This window comes from Leguminivora glycinivorella, chromosome 10 (assembly GCF_023078275.1).
Source record: "Leguminivora glycinivorella isolate SPB_JAAS2020 chromosome 10, LegGlyc_1.1, whole genome shotgun sequence".
In the NCBI taxonomy this organism is placed as follows: Eukaryota; Metazoa; Arthropoda; class Insecta; order Lepidoptera; family Tortricidae; genus Leguminivora; species Leguminivora glycinivorella.
Genome location: NC_062980.1, coordinates 17,162,517 through 17,183,434, shown reverse-complemented (window position 1 = coordinate 17,183,434; position 20,918 = coordinate 17,162,517). Strand labels below are relative to the sequence as shown.

At 37.4% G+C, this 20,918-nt stretch overlaps 1 protein-coding gene across 1 annotated transcript in view; it reads right to left on the bottom strand.

Moving 5' to 3' along the window:
• Positions 1-20,918, bottom strand: part of LOC125230620 (metabotropic glutamate receptor 2-like) — a 484,421-nt gene that overhangs the window by 143,473 nt on the left and 320,030 nt on the right. The window contains 1 exon segment of the mRNA XM_048135836.1: positions 19,042-19,184. Within this exon segment, the coding sequence (XP_047991793.1) occupies positions 19,042-19,184 (143 nt within the window).

The window sequence follows — 20,918 nt, the reverse complement described above, 5'->3', positions numbered from 1 at the left end:
TGTGCCCAGCAGTAGGAAGTATATAGGCTCAATTATTATATTTATATTAAGTGTAGGTGACGGGTTAAGAATTTCACCACCCCGCCTTCTTCACGTCTTAGAAGTCGACTGTGGGATATGGGTTAAATTGTGGCGTAGGCAACCTGTCACTGCAATGTCACAATTTGGATTTCTTTCAACCCCTTTTTGCCAAGAGTGGCACTGAAACTTAGTATTCATGTGCTCTGCCTACCCCTTTATGGGATACAGGCGTGATTATACGTATGTATGTATGTATTAAGTGTAGTTTTAGGTACATCGCTAAAATCTAGGTTCTAACTTTCTGCTACTTTATCGATGTATAATTATAATATTTATAATTTTCTAAACAAAACTTATCTAAAGTTCCTCTCTGTGGCAATCATACCTAACGTATAAATCATTCACTAACTGAATATAATATTGTTTCAGACTTTGAGTTGCACCTGAACTGATTATACTTTGTAAACGTGCCTTAAACTTTGTCAAAACTGTGATTGATGAGTAGGTAATTTAACTTCAAAGGTTGCAAAATACAAACAGTACTTTGCAGTTACAATTACACTTTGGTCGCGAGGTATTATTGAATTTCAGGAAAAAAGTATTTTATTGCTGTATTTAGAGATTGACTTACAACAAACAGTAACTGTTTTGTGCAAATGATTTCAGGGCTGACCTAATACGAGTATTTAAAACATTGAAAAAAAAAACACGATGGTAGGTATGTAGAACTTATCAATAGAAAAGAATAATCTGTTTTCACTTTATTATACAGCATATGTATCGGACTGTTGGACAAAGGCCTCCCCGAAAAAAAATATTATTGTAAGTACCTATTCTTGGCCAAGACAGTGGCTCAAGAACTCAAGATAGAAAGGTGTAGGCGTGGAAGGGCCTTGTAGAGGCCCTATGCACCTATGGGGTGCCCTAGGACAAACAACAACAACAACCTATCCTTTTGTAACCCCCCCCCCCCCCCCCCCCCCCCCCCCCCCAGCTCTGCAAGCATTTAGAATATAAGACGAGGGTACCATACAACACCTTACGCAGGTAATTACTTAGGGAAGATGTCGGCTCCGATACGGCGCGAATCGGAACTGATACGCTAAAAGGGGCATGGTAAAACAACATAATATCTAATATTAGACTTTGCTGCATTGTCTGCGTTTATTACTATTTTAAATTATATTGTGTAAATTTTAAAGGCCCGACAGGACGCGGAAAACAGGTTATTAAGCGTCGCTACCTTCTGGTCCCGCTGAAAACAGAAACCATCGACATTAGAAAACGAAGAAAAAGTAGAAAAAGAAGCAAGGCACGAGGTCATGCGCTTAGCGACGAACAGAAGTCTATAGGGGAACCTGATCTGTAACGACACTGTGAATTTGGTATAACGCCTGATAGAACATTAAGGGCAAATATTCAATTTGAGCAAAATTATTACTTCACTTATCAGGAGATGTGTAAATTATGTCACTCTCTGAGTCTAAGTACAATTTCAATTTTTTTTTCTCTCCTTCATTGTTTGTTTTTTGTTTTCTGTAAATTACGAAAAAAGTTGCCTATTCTGTAAAAGTACGTATTTTAGCATAAATACTGTTCGTGTTAAATACATACCTACATCGCATAGTTGTTAATGAGGTTCAGAAAAGGGGACGGACTGAAAATCAGCGCTGCGCAGTCAATTTGTAATAAAATGGCTGCGCAGCATAACATGCTGAGCCCGTTCCTTTCGACATGCATGCTAAGTGTCTATTTCATTTTTAATATTTTTGTGTAAATGTTCAATTTATATTTGTATGTCAATAAATGTTTTCTTATTCTTATTCTTATTCTAAGTTGGATATTTTTATAACTCTAATAAGTTCTCGCGCTTTGTACCCATATTTAAAGTCACACACAAGTCGAAGGCGATTAATTAACATTATTTTACCTTTTTTCCAACGTTTCGGCCAGGAAAAAAAGGTAAAATAATGTTAATTAATTGCGTTCAACCTGTGTGTGACTTTAAATATTGGATATTTTTATGCCCTTAAGGATAATGACACACACATAAGAGATACATTCACACTTATAATATTAGTAACGATATTTAGTAAATTAGTAAGGATATGTTTTACGTTCCATTAGGGTAAACCAGTTAATGACCAGTGAGAAGGCTGCGTGAAATATGATGAATTTCACGCGGTTAGACCCACGCAGATGGTACCCGAAATAAATTTAATACTCATTAATACGTATTTTAGGAGTAGTAAATCAAAATATTGTTGAACGTTTCAAGAGTTATTATACAGGATGTTTATTTAGGGTGTGAATATAAAGGTTATTATTTCGGTGGTAAGTTTTACTACGGGCCTAATCCCGAAATCAAGAACAAAAACGAAATTTTAAGGTCAGTCAGCTGAAATATATGAAACACATTATTAACCTCATTTAAGAATATCCATACTAATATTATAAATGGGAAAGTGTGTTTGTCTGTTTGTTTGTCCGTCTTTCACGGCAAAACGGAGCTCGGAGCGACGAATTGACGTGATTCTTTAAGTGGAGATGAAGGGATGGAAAGAGACATATCGATACCTCTGGGTTCAATTGGCGTAAAGGACATTTTGGCGAAAATGAGTTATATATACAGTTTTGTTCAGAATTTCAAGCGCTATCGATCTGTGTAGTTAAAATTTCGATATCTCTTAAAAAGTTGCCTTTACGACCAAGATTTTCTACTATGGACTTGCAAAAATAGCTTTTCTGAAGGGGCGTAAATATCAAGTCATTAATTATAAATTATTATTTGTGTCGTAAAGGAAATCTACAAATAAAAATATAGTCGTAAGTCACCTTGATATATATTATTGCCCTTTAAGCCCTTACTTTTTAAGGATCACTTTCTATAGTAGTGTGGTAAAGTTGGGCGTAAAGGACAAGTTTTTTTGTTCTTCGTCCTTAACGACCAGCACTAAAAATATTTTATCCGCAACTGTAATCGATATCATTGGGTTCAATTGTCGTAAAGGACATATAATGCAGGTTTCCAAGAGAAAGATAAACCCACTTTTTTGTTTTTTTGGCCTATATTTGTGACGTGTATAAGAAAAATATGCACATTACGAGTATCTTTAACCTAGTGTAACAACCGTAGTGATAAACTAAACGATTTAGAAGATAGATGGTTGTAAAGGACACGTCAAAAGCTATTAACGTCCTTTACACCCATGATTTGATAGGGTCGTAAATGACGGTCTTAGATTATTTTTATACAAAACCGGGGCGTAATTGTAACCGAAATGGTACAAATGTTGTGCTAAGTTTACAATTAAAAACTGGAAAAATGTGTCAAAACGAACTTAATATGGCATAGAATAGACATTAGTTTAATGCAGTGTATTATTTATCTAAGCTATCTTAGAAACAAAAAAGAACAAGACTATTTTATATCCAGTTTTGTAATAAAGAAACAATATTTGCTTAAAAACGATCTACTAATACTTTGGCAACAAGCTCAAAGTTATTTTTTTAGTATTCGCCGCTGTTGAATAGTCAGTAGGTTACGCATTCAGCCTTTAATTCTAGCGGGGAAACGCTTTCGTAGTATTATTATACTGCGACGAGATGGTAGGTAATTTAAAAAAAAACACTATGGTAATCAGGGTACGTACCCACAACGTATGCACAAACGCTCACGATAATATCTATTTCGTAGCTATATATTTTTTTCGTAGCTATAGCTATAGCTTTATCGCTCTTGCGTATTGCACCAGACTGCATTTTTGTCGGCGTCTGGCGTCGACGATTGCCATTCAGCTACGCCGCCAGTAAACTTTAACAATAGACTATACTAACATTTAGTGCGACAATAACAGGTGCGTTTCGCTAGCGAATGAGCGTTAGCGTTTGGTGACTTGGCTATGTGCCCACAGGTACTTAAAGCATTGACTATAATATTTCTAGGATTGAACTCATAATTAAGATTATTCTTACTTAACAGGTTAAAGACTAAATAACAATCTTCTGTTTTAAAATTATCAAACAAAAATATGCATCAACATAGTAGGTAGTCTTGACTACAGTTACTATTATTTATTAGTTGGTCACAGTTTGTATACGCGTCTTAACTTGCGTTTATAAATTGGTACTTAACTCTTAGTTATTCTTAGAACTTCTTTGTACTTTATACTTAAAATTACTGTCGTATTAATATAGTCTACTGTTCACAGTTGCTGATTAAAGTTTACGTGATTACCATTAGTGTTTTTATATTTTAAACTACGAAAGCGTTTCCCTGCTAGAATTAAATACTGAATGCGTAACTTATTGAGAGTTGAGACAGCGGCGAGTACTAAAATAATAACTTTCCAAAATACTAGATAGTTTTTAAGCAAATGTTGTTTCTTTATTGCAAAACTGGATATAAAATAGTCTTGTTCTTTGTCTCTGCTAAATATTTAGATAAATATACACTGTAACACTAATGTGGCTATTCTATGCCATATTAACTACGTTTTGATACATTTTTCAAGTTTCTCAATTGTAAACTAAGCTAAAAACAGTTGCCATTTGTACCATTCCGGTTACATTTACGCCCCGAATTTGTATAAAAATCATCTAAGACCGTCATTTACGACCCTATCAACTCTAATTGTTCAAAAAAATCGTGGGTGTAAAGGACGTCCATAGCATTTTGACGTGTCCTTTACAACCATCTAACTTCTAAACCGTTTAGTTTATCACTACGGTTGCTACACTAGGTGAAGGATACTAAAAATCTACATATTTTTCTATATACGTCACAAATATAGGTCAAAAAACAAAAAAGATATAAACATTTTTCTAAAAAAAAAGTTGTTTTTTGCTTCTCCTGAAAACCTGCATTTTGTCCTTTACGCCAATTGAACCCAAAGGTATCGATATGCTACTTTTTGTCTCTTTCTAACGCGAGCGAAGCCGCGGCCAAAAGAAAGTAATAAATAAAGTTGAATAAAAATGATATGGCTGAGTGCAGAGTGTCCGAAGACGACGTCAAGGATAGGGCGAAGTGGAAGCGGTTGACAAGGAAAGCTGATCCCACCACCATGTGGGATTAATAGCTTGGAAGAGAGAGAGAGAGAATAGAAATGATATAGGTAATCAACATGGAGACGAAACGTTATAAAAACATAAAAATTAGGTTTTTTTTTATGAAATCATGTCACATTAGGTCTTTTTTTTTCATAAGGACCTCAAAAAAAATTTTGCCAGACGAATTTAGTTCAAGGTGACATTCGGATGGTAAACTTAATGTTGCCAATTTCATACTAAGTACTTGAACTTGAATGTAGGAAGGGAATAGTTCGCATTACCTATCCGGAGATTTGGACTAAAAAAAACCTGCGCCATTGCGAGCTTGCTAATAAATAGTTTTTCTACTCCCGAACTGTTATTCGTCATTTACGGGGTCGTGCATAGATCTTTAAAACCCTACATAAAAGTCTATTCCCCAAAGCCAGCGTCCACCTGCTTACCGCGCATGCGCGCAGTAACGAGAAAATTGAAAACGCATTGTTTGGCTCTGTAACCATAGCAACGCATTGTTATAACGATACTGCGCGCGTGCGGCTTTGGCAGCTGCGCTGGCAGTTCAAACCTTTGCGTCAAAATACACGAAACAGTGTGAATTTCATGAAAGTTATTCTAGAAAACTATTAAAAACTAAGTGCATGATCGTAAAAAAGTATTGTATGCAACAATTTTAAAATTTCTTTATTATAAATTGTTCCCTACGTCACTCGTCTTTTTTGTCCTCCTTTAAACGCCTGTTGCATAAAATAATAAGTTGCCAATTATTTGTCACAACTCTCCTATGTCACAATTCACCTCGGTCTTCCGTTACGTACAGTCAACAACACAGCAGCCTGTACATTAAGGTGTGTATACATATTTTTGACAGTTTGTATTCACAGCTGTGTTGTTGACTGTACCTACATATCGTAATCTTCCATTCTCCGCTTCCTTACATCGGTCCACATCTCCCATAAAGTTGTCTCAGTAGAAATCCGAGTTTTCTCATAAGGCGCGGCCATCCGTCACCGCCGCTCTAAGCCACATTTGTTCTAACAAAGTTCTAATGGCCAATATCAATAAAAATGCAGCCAAGTTCCACAGAGCGCGGCAATTTCTTCGTGCAGTGATATATGGTACGAGTCAAAAAAGTATAATTGAAGAAAATCTCGGATACAAATATGAACGTTTAAACGTAAACGTGTTTGAAAAGTCGAGTAAAACATTTCTCGTTATAAAATACGTCTACATTTAAAAATTTCCGTTAAATACTTTATTTATTGGGTTGGTAAGAAAGTAATGAGCGATCGATTGAATTCCACATAAAATTTTTGAGAGAGTTCTAGAATCTTCTATGGTCGAAAGTATATAAAGGGCGAGTCGCACAGTTTCTCGTCAGTCATTCACTAGCTGTCGCCGAGCTAATATAAGGAAGAAAATGGACGAATTAAAAGTGCATGTAAGGCATTGCTTACTATAATGAATTTCAGTCTGGCCATTCAGCCGCCGAAGCAGTGCGTAATATATGTCAGCGTGTTGCTCCTGAAGTTGTGTCTGAGGCCACGGCGAAACGATGGTTCCAGCGGTTTCGTAGTGGCGACTTTTCATTATCAGATCAACCTAAGTCTGGTCGACCGGTGAAGATTGATGTAGCCAAATTAAAAACCTTAATTGAAGGAGATCCGAGGCTAACGAGCCGTACTCTTGCTACCGAGTTCGGCTGCTCTCATGTCACCATAGAAACACATTTACACGAGTTGGGAAAAAACTACAAATACAGTGTTTGGATACCGCACGAACTTGATAAAGATCAACTAAACCGCCGTGCCGATATCTGCATACAACTTCTGTCTTTTCGCCGCACATTCAACTGGTTGGACCATCTTATCACTGGAGATGAAAAATGGGTCTTATATATAAATCACACACGCAAACGTCAGTGGCTAGCTCCAAACGAAAAAGGAATAGAGGCACCAAAAACAGAGCCTCACCCGAAAAAAGTTATGCTGTCCGTTTGGTGGGATATTCATGGTATTATTCACTGGGAACTCCTACCAAGTAGAATGACTGTTACCGCATCAGTATACTGTAATCAGCTTGAAAATTTAAACCAAAAAATCTGTCAGAATCGTCCACAGCATGCTAAAGTTTTTTCTTACACGACAATGCTCGCCCACACATTGCAAAAGTGACTCGGCTAAAGCTATTGGAGCTAGGTTGAAGTGATACCTCATCCACCGTACTCTCCAGACTTGGCACCTACGGATTACGCATTGTTCAGATAGCTAAGCAATGCCTTGAATGAAAAAAGTTCGATGATCAAGCCCATCTACGACAGTACATAGCTGAGTTTTTTGAATCTAAACCTAAGAACTTCTTCGCCGATGCTATTCATTCTTTACCAGAACGATGGAGACAAGTAGTAGATAACGAAGGCCGTTATATTTTTGATAAATGATTAAAATAATAAATTAAATAAAAATTACAATATTGGTTATGATTCGCTCATTACTTTCTTACCAACCCAATAGTTAACTTAAGTATATTATATATTGATTTAAACTAACACGATCTTCACTCATATTATTAACTCACGATCTTCACTCATATTATGTCATGTCCGAAACGTCGGGTTAAATATAAACGTAAGTTTTACGCGATTAAGTCCCGTTTTAATTTAATAATTTAAGTATAATTATTATAACCAAAATATGTTCATATGCGATCACAGATTATTATTATAATGAATTCATGTTGTTACCTTATTTCCAAAGTTTCGAATAAAGTTTCACTGGTCGAGGAAGCATCTTGATTATATCACAGAAAAATCGCAAAACATAGCTTGGTGTGTGTTGACGCCAAGCGCATGTGTGCCATGCATGAGGCACACACACACACACAGCGAGAGCAGCGAACAGCGGCGCGACGCGCGCCCCACTCTTCATGCATCCAGCAACGCATACATACATATCATGTAGTTATTTTTTTCTTACTTATTAAAAAATATTTAATTCGGAACCTCCTGCATTATTTATCCACCACTATCCATCTAGAAGACGCTCCAGCTTCTTCAGTTCGTTAATAGTTAAATATCCAATGAAAAGTCGATGTAATGCTTTGGACCATATAAAATTTTATGCTTTACCTATATGCCGACTGGGGCATCTTTGGCTTGAACAATTTTGGGCGAATGCTATTCAATAAGAAAACCCAAGAAAAAGGAAATTGCGAGTGTAAAATATTCAATATTTTTTTTAACTGATCGTTTTTAGATGGATCCGCTCCTTATGGATACCGAAGCTCTTATTTACACTTGGAAACATAAAGAAACTCAATTTATTCTCAAATACGTCAACAGTCACGTATAGGATGCCATTAATTCGATCCAATCGATAACCGCCGCGATATTTACTCACGTATTCCCAAGTCGCACATGAAGTGTGACAGTCTACAATATTTAAACAACGTTAAGATATCAGAGACAGATAATCTATATAAGTTATCAAATTACTTTTTCATCACACCAACTGGTAAAGATCTACATATTTTGCTATTCGAAAACGGATAGCAAAATTGCATTTTATCCACAAGAATGCAAAATAATTTCATACAGATTTAAACTTGATGCCTTGAGCTGGCTGGTAAAATTGACCTATAAACAATTATTTTTAATCATACATATTTAATACTTATAGATTGCTGGATTTGATTTAGTTCGATGCTTTATAGTCAATATTTTGTTGGTGTAGTGAAAATTTTTGTTTCACTCGGTCGCAAAGTTTGTTCAACCTACCTTGCCTTGAAACCCTCGCAACGCTCAAGATTCCACTTTTTCTCTCTCGCTACGCTCACGATTCAATATTGGAATCTTTCGCTTGCTCAGGTAACAATATTAAACTACATCTTTGCCCCCTTGTAAAACAGTCCAAGCAAAGAAGGCGTACCTAAGCCATTTTGGCCGAGTGAATATGATGCCCGACTTTCAATCAAGAGTTCGCGTGTTCAAATCTTGGCTTACATTCGAAACTTACGTAAAAAATATCATAATTATTTTAATATTTATCACTAGCTTTTCGGTGAAGGAAAACATCGTTAGGAAACCTGCATACATTTGCGAAGAAATTCAAAGGGGTATGTTAAGTAAATTTAATAGTTCCCAATCCCCATTGGGCTACATACCGTGGGGGCCTGAGACCTGTGCCCAGCCACAGTATAATAAACAGTAGGTACTATCGTACAGTATGGTCACTCCCGCTCCCCGCTGAAAGTCCCGCCCATCCCCTCTCGGTTACTTCACAGTTACCGCCTGACAAAAACGCGAACCGTCGACCTGTCATATTTCATTCAAACAAGCATAGTATGCGTTCACCTACACGAGCTTAGACTGTGTGCTGGGAACGCGCCTTTTTCATATATTTGATCGTCAGTGTCCGAGGTGTGGCCCAGCAGTGGCACGTAGGTATAATAGGCTTAATTATTTATTTATATTTATCAGTCTATATTATATACCAGTCGTTTGTTACGTTACTAATTGCGTTCTGGTTGAAATGGAGCTACAGTCGTTTGCGGTAACGTTTCACGGTCCATAGTTCTCTTCAGGACAATTCGCATTTTATTCCGTGATTGGCCTTTATGTCAACAATAGCTCGTGGGAGAGAACGAGCTCTGATAGCTTTGGAAACAAATAAACGAGTCAAATGTATTCAAATTACTGATATAAACTTTTACGTTTATTTTTTTTTTGCTTAAGCTTGAAGTCCCAATTTACTACACACACATAAACTCAGGATTATTCGTTAGCTCTCGTTCAATCTGAAATAATTTATTTATTTATTTTATTTGTCGATACGTTAACATGACATTACAGTGACCTATTACGCCATGAAACTTAAATAACACATAACAACGTATAAAATTAGATACACAATATAACACTAAGTACATCACATTACACTCGATGGCCTAGCATCCATCACCGCACAAAACCTCAAGCATTCCTTTCTCACAGTCGCCCATCGCCATTCAATCAGATCGCACTCGGGTGTTGACGCCAAGAGCGCATTCAGTAGTGAGACAGCGCGAGGCAATGGAGAGATTGGAGAGTTCCTTCGCGACACAGTTCGCGCAGCCGGCACCGCTAAAAGAACGCGTCGCCGAGGCCTGAGATCTATTCTGGAGACTGGATAATATCAACCTACTCATTTATTTATCAATATTAGCAGTTGTTATTCAGCTCCATTAATCATTAATTTAAAGCAAACTCATTTAGGCATCATTGAAAACTGTATTTTACAGATTCTTACAACCACCGAGGGAACAAGGCCTCTACCAACTTCTACCATGAGGTCCATGAGTATGTGAAGTTTTAGAATGATTGGAATAGCATGCACGTAACTCCAAAATGGCCTAATTATTTTTACTTGTAATTTTTATTGCTAAACAACATACGTCTACTAAATAATTTTGAGATATACCTATCGTAATTTACTTAGTGAATTTTAATTTTCAAAAAGTGGCTAGACGGCTAGACGTGTGACGTCAGATTTCACTCGATCAAGCGCGCCAAAATGGCCGCCTTTAAATTGCCAAAAAAATCAAGCATATTCCCTATTACGTGGTGTGACGTTTACGTATTCTCAAAAGTCAAAAACTAAGCCACTGTCATAATTTTTTGATATTTAAATAAGGCGTGCCATAAATAGAGTAAACTCGCCTCATTTGGTGACACGCCTAATTCGGTGAAACAATCAAAGATCGTCTTTCGGAATAGTGATTCAAAGCTTGTATCACCGAATTATGCGTGTCACCGAATGAAGCGAGTTTACCCTACGTATTTGTGTCGTGACTTCCTGCTTACTGTCACCAGAATGCAACGTTTCAGCTTTGTGTATAGTAACAGTCATCCTTGTTTGAGTCGTAATGTTACATTAACGTAATTTATGAATTTGTAAAGCGCATGTACATATTACCTAAAACAAACTAGCTATGAAAGCTTGTTTGTTTTAGGATTTACTTTGTAACAGCACTATTTGCGGCTTTTACATTAGTGGCTCTGTTTACGTAACAAATATATTTGTGGATATTTTTGAAAGTTGTTCAATAGCACATTTATTTACTGAGAAATGCTACATTTAAGTAAGTAGGTAATAGTACTGTCGATATACGTATGCATTAGTATTAAATGTTACGACAATTAATACGTGTAATTTTAAAATTCTGTTTCTGTGTGGCGACTGGCTAAGAATTTTAAGACGTTTCCTGCCGTGGTTGTCGTAAAAGTCGATTGTGGGATTTAGGTTCAATTTTAATGATATGTGGGTGATGGGCTAGCAACCTGTAGGCCTAGCACATGATTGCCGCGAAAGTATGTCGCCGCGAGATAGATCACACGTCTTCTTCTGACCGTATTAATGACATAAGGACGGGTAGTCTATCTCGCGGCGACATACTCTCGCGTCAATCATGTGCTAACACTGCTGTCACTGCAAATTCACAATTTCGCTTTCTTTCGACCCCCTCAATTGCTAAGAGCGACACTGAAACTTGAGCAGTTTCATGTGCTCTGCCTCCCCTTTAGGGAATTTAGGCGTGAATTATCTAAATGTATAAAAGAAGAAACTGACTGACTGACTGCCAGACATATCAACGCACAGCCGAAACCGCTGGTCCTAGAGGTATAGAGGAGCACTAAGAAAGGATTTTTCAAAATTCACCTCCTAAGGGGGTGAAATAGGGGTCCAAAGTTTGTATGGGAAAATAGATTACTACGCGGGCGAAGCCACGAGAAAAGGCTAGTAATATTATATTTAATACTGCAGAAATATGTTTTAACAAATTACACCGAACTAAAACAGACAGAAGAAATATCATACGACGCAATAGGCAGTCACAGATGTCTCCGCTGTCTTCAGTAGTTTACTATTTCATATGCAACACAGCTGTATGCTATAAAAATCCTACTGTCTACAAATTGCGTTATAACAGTACTATATCATCTCAGCCAGAGACAATGGTGGCTTACACAGACGTGAAGGTATTTATTTAAATACTTATCGCAAGATATGGATTTTTTATTTACTAAAAGAATTGTTAGGAGCATTAAAATATGCAAAAAGTCTGCTTATTTGTAACAATTAAAACGCTGATAGCCTATAGGTAAGTACACGCGACTTTCGTTCCGGAGGTCGCGGGTTCGAACCCCGGCTCACACGCACCAATGAGTTTTTCGGAATTTATGTGCGAAAAGTCATTTGATATTTGCCAGTTGCTTTTCGGTGAAGGAAACCATCGTGAGGAAACCGGAAATAACGCAAACTTATTTCCCTTACAAAAAATCACATCAAATTGACGGAACAGAATTCAGTACCTTTTACCAATTTCAAATCTAGCTATGTATAGAAACGGCCCCCATTATAGATGCGCTACCATAGCCAACAAGCTACCTCAACAGTTATTGCAGGAAAAAAACATCAAAGTATTTAAAAGTAATTTAAAGAAACTTCTCCAAGACAAATGTTACTATACAATCGAAGAATATTTAAATGACGACACTTTGCCAAATTGATTTTGAAGGACATAACGATTATTTAATTTTAATTTCAATTATTTATTATTAACTATTATACCTACTTTGTACTAAATTATTGACTACCTATTATTTTAAAATTTTATGATCACAAATTATACTCATATTTTGTCAGTAACAGTCAATTATAAAAATTATTATTCAATTATCATCTCCATGTATACAATTATATTAAGACAAATTTTACTTTACTTTACTTTTAGTTCACTAAGTAGTCCTTAAGATTATTGCCATGCCCTAACAGGGTATCATGTACCTACCTTATAATATTTGAATACCATCCTATGTAAAATGAACATGATTGCAATAAAGAATGATATGATATGATATTTGCCAGTTGCTTTTCGGTGAAGGAAAACATCGTGAGGAAACCGGACTAATTCCAATAAGTCTAGTTTACCCTTCGAGTTGGAAGGTCAGATGGCAGGCGCTTTCGTAAAAACTAGTGCCTACGCCATCTTCGAGTTGGAATTAGTTGTCAAAGCGGATCCTAGGCTCCCATGACCGAGATCTCTCGTATACGAGACCTGTGCCCAGCCACAGTATAATAAATAATAATAATATATATAAAATATATATGTATATATTTTTGCGAATATATATCAATTATAAGTAAGATGGTTGATGGTAGAGAATGCCATTAGGCATAGGTACTATCGTACAGTATATGGTCACTCCCGCTTCCCGCTGAAAGTGCCGCCCATCCCCTCTCGGTTACTTCACAGTTACCGCCTGACAAAAACGCGAACCGTCGACCTGTCATATTTCATTCAAACAAGCATAGTATGCGTTCACCTACACGAGCTTAGACTGTGTGCTGGGAACGCGCCTCTTTCATATATTTGATCGTCAGTGTCCGAGGTGTAGCCCAGCAGTGGCACGTAAGTATAATAGGCTTAATTATTTATTTATATTTATCAGTCTATATTATATACCAGTTGCTTGTTACGTTACTAATTGCGTTCTGGTTGAAATGGAGCTACAGTCGTTTGCGGTAACGTTTCACGGTCCATAGTTCTCTTCAGGACAATTCGCTTTTTATTCCGTGATTGGCCTTTATGTCAACAATAGCTCTTGAGAGAGAACGAGCTCTGATAGCTTTGGAAACAAATAAACGAGTCAAATGTATTCAAATTACTGATATAAACTTTTACGTTTTTTTTTTGCTTAAGCTTGAAGTTCCAATTTACTACACACACATAAACTCAGGATTATTCGTTAGCTCTCGTTCAATCTGAAATAATTTATTTATTTATCTTATTTATCGATACGTTAACATGACATTACAGTGAGCTAATACGCCATGAAACTTAAATAACACATAACAACGTATAAAATTAGATACACAATATAACTAACACTAAGTACATTAAATTACACTCGATGGCCTAGCATCCATTACCTCACAAAACCTCAAGCATTCGTTTCTCACAGCCGCCCATCGCCATTCAATCAGATCGCACTCGGGTGTTGACGCCAAGAGCGCATTCAGTAGTGAGACAGCGCGAGGCAATGGAGAGATTGGAGAGTTCCTTCGCGACACAAGGATACTATAGTTTGTAAGGGACAGCAGCCGGCACCGCTAAAAACAACCTACGAACGCGTCGCCGGAAAAGGAAACTATGACAAAGACAAAAAATAAGATCTATTCTGTTCGAGACTGGATAATCCTTTGTTTATCGACCTACTCATTTATTTACCAATATTAGCAGTTGTTATTCAGCTCCATTAATCATTAATTTAAAGCAAACTCATTTAGGCATCATTGAAAACTGTATTTTACAGATTCTTACAACCACCGAGGGAACAAGGCCTCTACCAACTTCTACCATGAGGTCCATGAGTATGTGAAGTTTTAGAATGATTGGAATAGGTGTGTTACTCGATACGGTAATAATTACCCTAAGGGCATGCACGTAACTCCAAAATGGCCTAATTATTTTTACTTGTAATTTTTATTGCTAAACAACATACGTCTACTAAATAATTTTGAGATATACCTATCGTAATTTACTTAGTGAATTTTAATTTTCAAAAAGTGGCTAGACGCTAGACGTGTGACGTCAGATTTCACTCGATCGAGCGCGCCAAAATGGTCGCCTTTAAATTGCCAAAAAAATCAAGCATATTCCCTATTACGTGGTGTGACGTTTACGTATTCTCAAAAGTCAAAAACTTATAGCCACTGTCATAATTGTTTGATATTTAAATAAGGCGTGCATAAATAGAGTAAACTCGCCTCATTTGGTGACACGCCTAATTCGGTGAAACAATCAAAGATCGTCTTTCGGAATAGTGCTTCAAAGCTTGTATCACCGAATTATGCGTGTCACCGAATGAAGCGAGTTTACCCTACGTGTTGTGTTGTGACTTTCTGCTTACTGTCACCAGAATGCAACGTTTCAGCTTTGTGTATAGTAACAGTCATCCTTGTTTGAGTCGTAATGTTACATTAACGTAATTTATGAATTTGTAAAGCGCATGTACATATTACCTAAAACAAACTAGCTATGAAAGCTTGTTTGTTTTAGGATTTACTTTGTAACAGCACTATTTTACGGCGGCTTTTACATTAGTGGTTCTGTTTACGTAACAAAAATATTTGTGGACATTTTTGAAAGTTGTTAAATAGCACATTTATTTACTGTGAAATGCAACATTTAAGTAGGTAATAGTACTGTCGATATACGTATGGATTAGTATTAAATGTTACGACATAAATACGCGTAATTTTAAAATTCTGTTTCTGTGTGGCGACTGGCTAAGAATTATAAGACTCCCTTTCCTGCCGTGGTTGTCGTAAAAGTCGATTGTGGGATTTAGGTTCAATTTTAATGATATGTGGCCCGTAATGTGTGTGATGGGCTAGCAACCTGTAGGCCTAGCACATGATTGCCGCGAAAGTATGTCGCCGCGAGATAGATCACACGTCTTCTTCTGACCGTATTAATGACATAAGGACGGGTAGTCTATCTCGCGGCGACATACTCTCGCGTCAATCATGTGCTAACACTGCTGTCACTGCAAATTCACAATTTCGCTTTCTTTCGACCCCCTCAATTGCTAAGAGCGACACTGAAACTTGAGCAGTTTCATGTGCTCTGCCTCCCCTTTAGGGAATTTAGGCGTGAATTATCTAAATGTATAAAAGAAGAAACTGACTGACTGACTGCCAGACATATCAACGCACAGCCGAAACCGCTGGTCCTAGAGGTATAGAATAGAGGAGCACTAAGAAAGGATTTTTCAAAATTCACCTCCTAAGGGGGTGAAATAGGGGTCAAAAGTTTGTATGGGAAAATAGATTACTACGCGGGCGAAGCCACGAGAAAAGGCTAGTAATATTATATTTAATACTGCAGAAATATGTTTTAACAAATTACACCGAACTAAAACAGACAGAAGAAATATCATACGACGCAATAGGCAGTCACAGATGTCTCCGCTGTCTTCAGTAGTTTACTATTTCATATGCAACACAGCTGTTCGCTATAAAAATCCTACTGTCTACAAATTGCGTTATAACAGCACTATATCATCTCAGCCAGAGACAATGGTGGCTTACACAGACGTGAAGGTATTTATTTAAATACTTATCGCAAGATAATTATGGATTTTTTATTTACTAAAAGAATTGCCAGGAGCATTAAAATATGCAAAAAGTCTGCTTATTTGCTACAATTAAAACGCTGGTAGCCTATCGGTAAGTACACGCGACTTTCATTCCGGAGGTCGCGGGTTCGAACCCCGGCTCGCACCAATGAGTTTCTCGGAATTTATGTGCGAAATGTCATTTGATATTTGCCAGTTGCTTTTCGGTGAAGGAAAACATCGTGAGGAAACCGGACTAATTCCAATAAGTCTAGTTTACCCTTCGAGTTGGAAGGTCAGATGGCAGGCGCTTTCGTAAAAACTAGTGCCTACGCCAAATCTTGGTATTAGTTGTCAAAGCGGATCCTAGGCTCCCATGAGCCGAGACATATGCCGGAATAACGCAAGGAGGATGATTTGCTACAATTAAAAATGTTGACCGTCGTGGTGAATGTTGGTCTTACCTAAAGGTTATTTTATATCAAACTATGTATTAAAGTATGTAACATATATTTCGTAATGTCTATGGCCAGAGAGGAAAATTATAACTACCCCGATTACTTTTGATCCCTTTATTTCAGCAGATGCGTCAGTATAAATGAGGAGTGTCTTCAAAAGGACTTATTTCTATAACTCAACAGAGGTATCTTATCTAAGTATGTTTTCCTAGAGAAATAAACCTTGTTGACTTATAGATATAAGTCTTTTTGAAAAGACACTCCTCAAATATACTTATAAAATCTAGCTAAGCCTAACTTAGTAAGATGCCCGAAAATGTACTCAGGCAAAGCCACTTCAAAAATGATGTCTTAGGCACATCTTTTAGCCGGATCGGGTTAAGTCCATGTCGTTAGTGAGATACAGTTTGGCGCCCGCCCAAATCCGTTTTTGACATCGGCACGCGTAAAAACGGCGTGATAAATAAAGATTTATGGCCCTTAGTTTTATAGCTAAAATCTAACGAGTTTTAGAGCTAACTTGTGGGCTTTGTGCGTGAGTGACGTGTAACGAAATTAGTGTTTTTTGTCTAGTTTTGAAGTTTTGGGTGAGTGATTAATATGCCTATTATATCACATGTTTTGTAACTATATCAGCAATTACTTTTTATAACAGTCTTTTGTCAAAGTTACCAGCTGCTCAGTGCCCATGTGGTTTAAGAATTTCACCACTCCCTTTCACCCCCTGCCGGCGTATCATGCTTCCAATTTGATCATAAAATTGGAAGCATGTGTTGAAGTCGACTATGGTATGTAGGTTCAATTGTGTGGACAATGGCCTGGCCTATCACTACAGTGTCATAGTTTCGTTTTCTTTTAACCCCTTAATTGGATAATTGCTTAAAGTGGTACTGAAGCTTCAACAGTTTCATGTGATCTGCCTCCGTCCTGTATTCCCAAAGATACAGGCGTGAGCCGCGTGAGTTTATGTATGTATTGTAACGGTTTAATTAACAGTTTAGTTACGTTTATCTTCGGGAAGCAATATTTTATGACGCTTTTCGCAATATGAATGGTGTAATCTAAAAGCAACGCGTTGTACGGTGATTCAACATTAAAAGTCCATTTAGAATTAACGTCGCGCAAAATCGCATGTGATTTTGATCACATTGCGGACTATTGCGGTTGCATCCAATTCATCCGGCATATAAAATGCTGCATTGTAATTAAACTTGAATGCGAGATATCGTACCGTCTAAATCAGTAAGCGGCAGCTGGATAGACAGCGTCATCTAAATACCCATGTATATCTATATAAACACTAAAATACTCGTATATTCCTTTCATTTCGATACAGGAAACATTTGGTACAGGAAAGTGCCAGCTCAGTCATCAAAATAGCCCATTAGTTTAGCAAACTGTAAATGGAAGTGGACGGGTTACGTTATGTTATATGTGTCCCCAAAAACTCCAGCGTGCCTTGAATAGCAATGAGTTCTATATAAAATGTCTAGTACCTAATGGTGTTCTAACATTTTTTGTTACGTAACATTGTATGACAGGGACAGCGTGATAATATTGGTATTGTTTTATTATGCTCTCCCTGTCAGATAATGTTGTATAAAATTAAATTTTATAACAATGTTATGATTGTGTATATTTATCTATTTAAGTATGTATATCGTCGCTTGTGCTATGGGTGCTAAGCGACGATATACATACTTAAATAGATAAATATACACTTATATGTATACATAGAATACATCCATGACTCAGGAACAAATATCTGTGCTCATCACACAAATAAATGCCCTTACCGGGATTCAAACCCAGGACCGCGGCTTAGCAGGCAGGATCACTACCGACTGAGCCAGACCGGTAATCAATGTGGGAGCACCTTAAGATATTGAAGGAGAAATATTCTGAATATGCGGCTGTCCTATTTCTCAGAGACGACATATTTCGGACATCCAATATTAGAAAAGCGCTTCCGATAATGTCGACGGCAATATTTATTTATGCGTTTGCACTACCTATAAATGGCAATGCAGAAACAAATGCTCGTAGCTCACAAACGCGACCTGCACCGTCCCTATCGCACTATTAGTAAGTGTGATAGGGACGGCCTGATATTTTATCGTCTATCGCGCGACCATGCTTCCCGTGCTGACTACGCACACTGGTATCTAGTGACGTAGCACAAACGCTCACGATAATATCTCTTTCGTAGCTATCTATCTCTATCGCTCTTGCGTATTGGTGCGACAGAGCCAGACTACATTTCTGCGGCGTTTCGGTGTCGTTTCGCGTCGCAGAAATGGCATTCGTCTACGGGGCCTGATCCGTCCTGATATCATCATACAGTTAGAGACTGACCTGCGGTATCTTGAAGAGCCTAAGCAAGTTGGCAACTTGGACCGAGGTAACGCTGGAGGCCGCTCCCACCACGCCAGATATCACCTTCCTCACCGCAGTAGCGTTGCACGCGTATTCAGCATCGTCGATGTTGCTTATTGACCCTGTTAAAAAAAATACATAAAGATTTTGCTCTCTTTGCTCAATAGGTCGTTAGGTATTTGTTTTATACGGGGGCGAAGTTGTTATTTAACTGCACGTGCCAATATTGAAACCCGAGCAAGACTATGAGGCGATGGCTGAGATACGCGTCATACTCGTGAACGGGTGCTGTCTGTGAAGACCGGTCTGTTTAAGCTTACTTATAACTATTATAACTAAGTAACTTTAATTCTGATTTATATTACAATAGGACACTTTGTTCGGTTCTCGTTTATTTCCTTTCTTTTAGTGAATATTTTAAATATATGATTTTGACTCTTGGAGACCCTATACATCTCTAAGGAGAATTAGATTAAGTATACATTTTATCTTTAGTTGTGTCATTTAGACTCATTTGCACATCTAAAGTAATTTTAGACTTTTTTTTGTATTTGTACTTTTTATATTTAGTGTAGTTCTTAGTTGTAATTCGACATTTAGAGACCTTCTACATCTCTAATTAACTGTAGTAGATACTTTAGTTAGAACTTAGAATTAGTAGTACTTATCAATTGTAATTTCAATTCAATTTTAAATATTTTTTAAATATGTACATGTGACGTGTAAAAGTGCCCCTGTGGCCTATTTGCTGAATAAATTATTTTGATTTTTTGATTTTTGACAGTCAAACCAGTGAACGAAAAAACCATGGAAGCATTCTGTCCGCTCAATAATAGCCCAACGTAATCTACCCTGACGTAGGCGGGGTGTAAAATGTGCTCGATTGGGTACATCAGTTCGGCCGAGATGACAATCAGTGACGGATGACAAAATCGGTGCAGGGAAATGATGTTTTTTAATAAATAAATGATGCTTATATGAGTTCGTTGAGTCAAACTGTTGCCCTAAGCTGGCAAGAATAATTTACAAAAAAGCGTAACACTGAAATGTATGGGCCTTTTAGGCTTAAAACTAGATGGCGCTGTTCGCAGCCTTGGAGTGACTGTACGATTCTTAGCATGAAGTACTTAAAGTACTATGTAAATCCTATATAAATAATTCTTGATTACGAATAAATGATGATTTTTAATCTAGAATGAGTAATTTCATGGTCACTTACATCATTATGAAAACACAAATAATTGTATCTTTGAAGAGTGCATATTGTCAATATTACTTCCTATAATTAGAAGTATTAGAACGCATGACTAAGAAGTGCAGAGGTTAAAGCAAAATAGCGATATCAATTAAGTTAAACTTTGTATGAAATTACTATGGACTCTTGTGGACAAAATGCAACTTTCTCATTCGTTTCCTACGAATCAAGAGAACCTACCAGGTGGTGTGGTGAAAATATTATACATGTACATATTTCCATCAGATTTAAAGTAGCATCTGTTATTCTTAGCGACGTAGAGACACACGCCCGTGGGTTATATAACGCAATTCTTGAACAGCTTACTGCCTACTTCGAATTTTAAGATAATCTTACCGACGGTAAGGTTTGGATAATATCAAGAAGCAAAACATTGTTAGCACCCCCTCTCCACATCTAAGCGTCTCGCGAGCGTAGCGCCGGGCCAACTGTATCCGCCGCAACGCCGCAAAGCCGGCAATCGGCGTCTTTTCCATACAGTTGACCCCACGATGTGAGGGACCCTTAGCATCGGGTTGATAGTTGTCCACGCTTTTCGACAAATAAATTGGACGACCGCTTTCTCTCACCCTCGTTACACTTTAAATAAAACGTTAAAAAA